The sequence below is a fragment of the Amborella trichopoda genome, chromosome 1 (genome assembly GCF_054954075.1).
Source record: "Amborella trichopoda isolate Santa Cruz 75 chromosome 1, AtrichopodaSantaCruz75HAP2 v2.0, whole genome shotgun sequence".
NCBI lineage: Eukaryota > Viridiplantae > Streptophyta > Magnoliopsida > Amborellales > Amborellaceae > Amborella > Amborella trichopoda.
In genome coordinates this window covers 45202739-45211627 of record NC_142336.1, presented here as the reverse complement: position 1 = coordinate 45211627, position 8889 = coordinate 45202739, and the positions used below count along the sequence as shown (strand labels likewise).

At 39.5% G+C, this 8889-nt stretch overlaps 1 protein-coding gene across 1 annotated transcript; it reads right to left on the bottom strand.

Annotated features, from left to right (window-relative positions):
* Nucleotides 1-1026: 1026 nt before the first annotated feature.
* On the bottom strand, nt 1027-4020 carry LOC18442220 (transcription factor TCP4). The gene is made up of 2 exons (XM_011627971.3): nt 1904-4020; nt 1027-1405 (listed from the first exon to the last, which is right to left on the bottom strand). The coding sequence occupies exon 1, from the start codon at nt 3049-3051 to the stop codon at nt 1924-1926; it is 1128 nt and encodes a 375-aa protein (XP_011626273.1). The 5' UTR covers nt 3052-4020; the 3' UTR covers nt 1027-1405; nt 1904-1923.
* Between the last annotated feature and the right edge of the window lie 4869 nt (nt 4021-8889).

The window sequence follows — 8889 nt, the reverse complement described above, 5'->3', positions numbered from 1 at the left end:
TTTTTGGCTAGACATAAGTAGATCCATGCATCTACATCTATGGATCTACAGGTCCAATAGGCTGACGACGCCCAAAAAGGGGAATGTTAGATTGATTTGATTCGAGCGACAAATTCCATGTTTGGATCCATACCTCTCTAAAAACCAGGTAACCCTCCACTAAAGCTCGTATGCATATTTACATGTAGGTATTTTCATATGCATACCCATGTGCATGTATGAGTATAGGTATAAGGATGTATCCATGCAGCGTAACAAACTGTTTGTCACAGAAAACAATACAGTCCAGATAAATTTCCTAATACAACAGCCATTTGTTGTCCTCTATTTTTCTGAAACAATAGAGTAGTGTACTTCTTTTATTACGTAAATTGCATTTTTTTTTTAAGTTTAAATAGCATTTGTGACTACAGCTCACAACGTTGGACAAAGTTAATTGGCATGCCACATAGAGGGCACTGAACCATAATGAGACTCATAATTGATATGACATATCACTTGATCGGGGTATTTGCACTCATCAACAAATCATTTGAATTGTATCAGTCCCTTGAAATTTATCTAAGACGGCAACTAAGATATTCCATGCACAACAGGAACAAGCAATGGAGAACAGAAACAATACATACAGAAAAAAAGAATTCCCATAATCTCAATCTTTGCATGAAATTGAAAACCATTAACTACTACAACATTCTTTTGTGCTCAGTCACTAATTTGGAATACAAAGAGTTCACAACACAAATTTGAGACTTTGAGACTGGTATTCTAATTGTCTTTGGGACAAAAAATTAACAAGAGCATGTGTCCACCTAATCTTACATTCCTACTTCCCTTCATTGGAATGAGAAGCCCCTTTTTAAGCCAAATAATGGTTCTCTCTACTCCTATATGGGGCCTATGTACAAGTCAAAAAAATTATGCAAACTTATTTAATCCCATTTATAAGTTTCTGCAACAATTGTGAGGTTATGGTAATAGCAATAATCCAGGCTACCCATTGGTCATCCAGAAAAGGAACGAAAATTTAATGAAATCCACCACTAAATTACATTTAATAGGAATGGCCTAAAACAAGAGCCAATTCCTAAATAGAAATATCAAGTCAAACATACATAAGTCAAGGGAGCACAGAATGAAGAGCGCCAAGCTCAATAAGTAATTTTTCGAGTTTTGAGAGTGTCTTGCTCATCCAAACTGTCCTTGAGAATCAAAACAGGAGTACTTTTGGCTCTTAAAGTAAATCAAAGCATCACAGGCAACAAGTCTTAACGGAAACAGGCAAGTGAAGAGAAAACATTAAATTAAAGTACCAATCTTCTAGTAGCAAACTCTGCAATGAGCATCAGCAACAGAGCACGCCAATTGAAGAAAAACAAGCACTGTTTCCTTGTTTCTTCTCGACCTGTAAATAGGTTCTCTCTCATCATAAAACTTGTCTGTAAAAACTCATGAATAATTCAAAGAGACATTCTAATGCAAGAGAAAAACCTGACCCCCAGAGCATCATCAAATAAATGAAAGGAACAATTTGGTTAAAAGTGAAAACGAAAAACCCATCAAGAAAAACACAACTAAACAGTAATCAATGCTAGAGTGAGAAATCTAAAGCTAATAAAACATGAAAACAGGGCTCTGAGAGAGTGAAATTGAAATGCAAATAAAACAAGAACAAAGGATATAGAAAGAGATTGTAAGGACATATATCCAGAGCAGATGTTACAGAGAGAGAAAGAAGAGGATATACAGAGAAGTTGAAAGCAAGTAGATCAAGAAAAGGTTTAGAGAGAGACCAGTTGAAAGCAAATAAGATAAGAAGAGGAGGTATAGTGGAGAACATGAAGCACATAAAGCAACACCAGAGACTAGAAAGAGAGAGCGAGGAGAGATAATTGAGGCATACCCGAAGAAAGTTCTAGGCTCTCAAGGGTGGCGAGAAGTCGAGGCAGCAGCCGACGTTTCAGTAACACCGTCATGCTCCTCTTCTTCACCCTGAATTCGCGCTGGGATCCTGAAACCAGAGAACCCACCAGAAGAAAAACCCGATGACACCATAGGCATATCTGAAGCCATCTGGTTGTTCACAGGAGGCAACTCTCTGGCGCGAATAGGGAGATAGTGACTGGACTGAAGGGGTCCCCTCTGTTTGGTGAAGGAGCTATGGTGACCAAAGCTCGGTATAATTGGTGACTGGTTACTGTTAAACACATCTCTTGAATTCACAAACCCAATAGATGAAGAAGAAGATGATGATGGGTCTGAATTCCAAGCCACCACTCTCTGAAACCGAGCAGCCCCAAACTCCGGGTGGTGCTGTTCTGACCAGAACAAGCCCTGTTCTCCATGAATTGGAAGTGGATTTTCATTGGAGAATCGGAAAATTCCAGCTTGTAAAGCCGGGTTCTGAGCCGGTGGTTGAATAAGGATTGGGTGCATTTGCTGGTGATGGGGGTCATGAAGGGATTGTAGAGAGAGACGAAGTTCCTGGCTGTTGCTTCTAGAGAGAAGATCAGGTGGGTAGTTTTGGACCTGGTTCAAGAACCCAACTGATGAAGAAGAAGCAGAGGAAGAAAAGGGTTTCATGGTTTCGGTCTCCATAGGAGGGAGCAAGAAACTGGAAGGTGGGTTTGATTGGGCAGCAATACTAGTAGAATGGGAATGAGAGAGGTTTTGGGTGATGGTTTTTGGACTCGAGCTCGACCTGGCTCTGGTTTTGGTTACAGATGGCTCTGCAACTTCTTTGTTGTGTGGGTTTTGGAGGTTGGCTGCGGTGGGCTGCCAAGCAGGGAGCTCAGCAAGCTCATCAATGGCTGGTTTGGCCTTCTTGATGAGCCAATCCACTGCTTTACTGGGCCTATCATAGCCAAGCCTATCTTGAACATCATAGAATTGGATTGCAGTGTGAGCAGAGAGCCTAACCCTTCGATCTCGTGGTCCCTTTGCCGTGCAAACCTTACTGTGTCGATCTTTTCGACCAGTCGATCGAACAATGTGGCCCCCTTCAACCTCCACGATCTCTCCTACTGTGTTCCCTCCTCTTCTCTCTCCCATTCTCTCACTAAACCACGCATGTTCTTCTGTCTCTACAATGGCAGCAGTGGAAGCACCAGCAAAGGAAGCTCTCTTCTTGGATATCTCGGGGCTCGACTCTTCGGGAAAATTTGGAGCTTGGGGAGATGGGTGGGTCTGTTGAATCTGTTTCCCCAAAGCCCTCTTTGAACTGGTTTCCAGTTTTTTTTTTCTTCCTCTTCAACCTACTGCTCTTCTTCTTAGTCTCTCTCTTCCTGTGTCCTTCTTTGCTCCAACACCTGGTGCCTCTTGTGGGTGAAAGTGCCATCAATCAGGTTCTCCAATTCCATTACCCAAATCCTCTGTAGGAGAGGAGCAATGCCAGAGAAAGTTAGAGAGAGAAAATAAGAAGCAACGGCAGTTCAGCCCATGCCTGAAAGATCTCAGCTTGGGTTGTTAAAGGAAAGGGGCCTGGCAATACTGACTGTGGCTCATTCTATAGAGATAGAAAGAGGAGAGAGAGAGACAGAGAGTATGTGTGAATTAACCGAGGTATGCGTGCCCCAAGGAGCAGAGAAGGCAGCTGCCGCTGCCCATGTCTGGAGTGTGGATGAGAAGTAAACCCCACAAGGGGTTTGGAGACTGTTATCAGAGACAGAGAGGACAGGGGAGGGGAGAAGGAGATGGGAATTGAGTGTTGGGTTTCTAGAGGAGAGAGAAGAAGAAAGATAGGGATGATATGAATGTTGGGCTTTCAGAGGAGAGAGGAAATATTCGGTTTTTGTGTGGGGGAAAAGAGAGAGAGATGGAAATGAATGTTTTGTTCTGAGAGAGAGAGAAGGGTGGGGGGTCAATGAAAGCAGGGGCTTTCAGTGTGGGATGGTACCTTCCATCAAGGAAGAGACTGAGAAATCAGAAACCCCATAAAAGAGTGAGTGAGAAGTGAAGTTGCAGCAATTAAAAGAGGGGAAAAGAAGAGGGAGGGAGGGTAAGGAAGGGGAACTACAATTCCCTTTCCCCTCCCACCAATCCAAATAGAGTCTTAAAAGATAGGAGATGAATTTTGCACAAAGCCCACAACCCAAAAAGACCACCTCTCTCTCTCTCTCTCTCCCCTCTTCTCTATGAAGAAAGATGATTTTCAGCACAACCCGAGACCCCACTTCCCTCTTCCTCTCTCTCAATATGATTTCCAGCACAACCCAAGACCCCACTTCTCTCTCTCTCTCCCACCCAACGCACTCAACTCTCAACCTCTGCTCACTCACTCACTCTCTCTCTCTCTAAAATGAAAATCAAAAACATTAATTTTCTCTCTCTATATATATAAACCACCAGTATTCTCTCGCCTCCTTAACTGTGGTACTTTCCTTTAAGCCTTGACGATAAGCTTGGGTTCTCAAACCTTCCCTGCCACCCCTGCCCTTTCCCATGGGGCCTGACCCCGCCCTCCCTGTGTACTACAGCTTTTGAGTACTGCCCCGCCATCTTTTCATTTTCCTCATCACTATTTAGTTTGATCATTTCATGATAGATGCCATTCTGGATTTTTTCTTCCTCTAACGACTAAAATGCCCTCAATTTGATCGCTAAATGACGGACCACGCCATCTGTTTCTCTCTCTCAGTTCTTCAATTTCACCCACAATCCATTTAGTCTTAACTTTTAAGGGTCGCGATGGCCCTAAAATAAATAAGGGCAAATGTGGCCCAAGGGCCGGCCATGGACGGGCTTGGTCTCGGAATTGGCCTGGCTTTGATAGGTTTAGGGGCTACATCCCTTTTGGCCTGTCAAGGCTAGGCCAGGCTTAACCCGGTCCAACCCTATAGGAATTGTATCGGGCATGTTGTTGGGCCTGTTTAATTTTAAACCTGGAAGTCTTTATTTATTATTATGCGATTGTGCAAGCATTTTATTGATGTGATGACGATGACTGAGATATGCAAAGATTAGACAAGTAGATATCAGATATGGGTGTGGTTTATACGGGCTCCAAACAATCGAATTAGAATTAGAATTAGAATTAGAAAACGGTGCAGTGCAGAGAAATATGGTTTGAGTTCACATAATTGATTGAGAGGGCAACGTTGTCATTGGGTTAGAGAGAGAGAAAGAGGGATGAATGGATGATGGGAGTGGCTCCTTTTTTCGCTCTCTCCCCCTCTAAACTTTTGGTCTGGGTGGGTCTGACATAAAGGTTTGTGAGGGGTCGCTTTCCTTTATTCGCCGCCTTTTGAAGGCAGCCTCAGCACCCATTGTGGAAGCAGAAGGCAGCAGCTCTATTATTTGTTGCAGGCCTGCTGTCTCCCTTTACAGTTGTTGTTGTTGGTATTTTAACTGTTGCTCTCTCCCTCTCTCTCTCTCTACCCTTTGGTTTCTCTCACATGAGTTATCAGATGTTGAAGTAAAATGGAATCTAGGATAACCGCCCAATCATTAATCCAGCGCTTACTCCAGATGCCAATATCAATCTCCCCTTCTCTCTCTTGACGCCTCACTAGATCTGTCCTTTAAAGCCAACCCAAAGCCCCATTCAATCCTCAATCGATCGTCAGTGCAAATGGAGAACTTGTTGGGCTTGAATATTTTCATAGATCCTCCTAAATCCTCACACCATCTGCACCTATTTTAATTGTTATTTCATTTTATGGACCCGGTTTCCATGCGACCAAGCCCGCGTATGCAGAAATGCGGGACTCTTGATAAATTTATTTTTGAGATGGATTTTAAGACTTAATTTTTAAGTATATGTAATCTATAATATGGAGATCGTGAATATGAAAAAATAAATAAATTTTAAAAACTTTAAATAATAATTTTATTTGGACATTTAGTTTCCATTGGTTTTAGATAGAACACCTATTTGCATCCATCTTACAGATAAATGCTTTACACTTCTGGACAACAAATGTAGAAATGCGGTCCAGCCTGCATGAAACAATTTTCTTTATTTCTTATAATTTTTTTTTAACCACCGATTTGGACTGATGCAATGATATGGATCATTGATCCAACGGTCTAATCATGGTTGGATCCAAGTGAAACACTAGGCCAAACTGGTGTTTTAAAACTCGAATCCAATAGGTGAATTTGCCACTAGTCTAGACCGATGAGTTACCAATTCAAACGGGCAATTCAATCGATTCTCCTAGGTGAGAACCAAACAATAAAAAAACTCAAAAAAAATAAGAAAAGTAGAATAAAAATAACTAATACATCTCTCGTTCCCTCTCAACACCTCATTGTATTTGTCTCGATAGACGATAAGATGAGAGAAAGTGGACTTAGGTGAGCTGGTCACGTGCAGTGCAAAGTACAGTACCTGTTAGGATGTGTGAATTGGTTCAAATATAAGGCTAAAAAAGGAAAATGGTAAGCATAAAATACATGGTTAGAAATAGTGAAAAAAGATACGATGACTTATGGCCTTAATGAGGGTTTGCCTTCGATAGAGCCGAATGGCAAATCAGAATTCATATAACCGACCTCAAATAGATGGGAAAAGACTCTAATGATGATGATAGGAAACTATTAAGTGTTGGGTATTATACCCATACATAAGGCCCATTAATAACAGATATTGATTTACCCTTCGTGGATGTAGGAGAAAGAGAAAAATAAGAGTTGGGTATTATACCCACAAGTGTTGGGTATTATACCCACACATAAGGCCCACTAATAACAAGACAGTCGGCTGCTCAGACTGTAACTGTTCAAATTCATTACTGCAACTGTGATCATTAACAGCGCCCAAGTAACAACAATGGTTCTTCCTCTACACAAAATCGTTCTTCTTCATTTTCGGATATAAGTAACCATTATGTCTTCTTGTGACAATTTTTCTTGGATAATAGACACAGGGGCTATAGATCATATGACTGGTAACTTACAATGTTTATCCAACCTAACTAATAATAAATAATAAAACTATAAACCATGTATCTATTGCTAATGGTTCCTTAATTCTTATCCATGATGTTGGTGAGACCAAGTTATTATCCAAGTTTCATAACTTTGAAGATTTTTTTCTGCCATTATTTTGCTCTAACTTGATGTTTGTTAATAGAATTATTCAGAGCTTGAATTGCAATGTTATTTTTTTTTCCCCAACTGTGACTTTCCAACACTGGGCCATGGGGAGGACGATTAGTGAAGGAATACTATATCATGGGCTATATTTATTCAATTAAGAGAATAAAGCTTTGACTGCCAGTCAAGATAATGTTGATATTAATAAATTATGGCATTAGAGATTTGGACACCCTTCAAATAAGTTTTAAAAATCTTAATGCCTTCTCTATCTTTAAATTCTCACTCTTGTGAAGTCTATAAATTCTCAAAACAGACAAGACTTCATTTTTAGTCTTTTATGCATGTTTCAAAGAAACCATTTTATTTGATACATTTTGATTTATGGGGACTAGCCCCAGTTAATTCTTATGCCGACTTTAAATTTTTTTTTATTTTTGTTGATGATTAGTCTCGTACTACTTGGGTATATTTAGTGAAATAAAAAACTAAAGTTTTCCTTTATGTTCAAAGAATTTTCCAAACTGATTTATATTCAATACAATGGTAAGATTATAATTTTGCAGGCTGATAATGGCACAAAGTATGTGAACAAACTTTTTCTAATCATTTATTGAATCTTGGTATTATACACCAAACATCGTGTGTTGGAACACCTTAGTAGAATAGAGTTGCTGAAAGAAAAAATAGACACTTGTTGGAAGCTACAAGGTCTTTAATGTTTCAGATGCATGCTCCAAAATTTTATTGGTCTGAAACTATCTTAATTGCTTGCTATCTGATTAACAGACTTCTAAGTAAAAATCTTACAGATAAATTTCCCCTTCAAATTTTGAAATATAGAAAATTTGTCCCATTTGTGAGTATTTAGATGTGTGGCTTATGTTCATGTGATTGGGCACAACTGAGAAAAACTTAATAAACGTTCCAGTAGATGTGTCCTTCTTGGATACTCCTCTAATCAAACTGGATAGAAATGTTATGATCCCACAACCAGAAAAATGCATATTTTAAGAGATGTTCAATTTGTTAAAACAATCATATTTTCATGAGAGATTGAAGATTAGACTCAGTGGAAGTATTCAAGAGGTGGTTTGCCTTTACCTTATATTAATATTAGTGATGTTTCTAACACACCTAGAGCAAGCCATGATGATCAAGTCGAAGCTGAATATACTTCTAAAACTCACCAAACTGGTTTAGAAGAAGAAAACTCTGACGTGGTAGTGGTCGTGGCTCACCTAATCCCCCTTGCGCAGGTCTTCTCGTATCTCTTAACTTTCATCTATACTTCAAGATTTTTATGCTTACCATGTAGTTTATTATTCTATTAAAAATCATATGTCCTATGAAAATATATCTCCTAGATATTTCCTTTTTTGAGTTATATTTCTAATAGTTATGAGCCAACCAATTTTCAAAATGTTATTTCTCAACTTGTGTGAAGGAAGGTCATGAAAGAGGAACTTAAAGTACTTGACAATAACCATACTTGGGATATTGTCAAGCTGCCTAAAGCGAAGAAAGCAGTTGAATGTATATGGGTTTATAAAATCAAATATAATCATGACTGGTCTGTTGAGAGACAATGTCAGGTTGGTGGCCAAAGGATATACCCAAATTTATGGAGTCGATTACAAAGAGACTTTTGCACTAGTTACCAAGATGAATATTATTTGTGTTACAAATGCCTTCTTACATGTTGACCTTGAAGAAAAATTCTATACGAGTCCATTGAAAAAGAAAAGGAGAATGGTCTTGTATGCAAATTAAAGAACGATATGTATGGACTTAAACAATCACTTTACGCATTGTATGTCAAACTCAACACAGCCTTGACGAGTGTCGGAT

Bases quoted from the DNA above. Each gene is read 5' to 3' on its own strand.
- LOC18442220 (XM_011627971.3), bottom strand. From the start codon at position 3,051: ATGGGAGAGAGAAGAGGAGGGAACACAGTAGGAGAGATCGTGGAGGTT.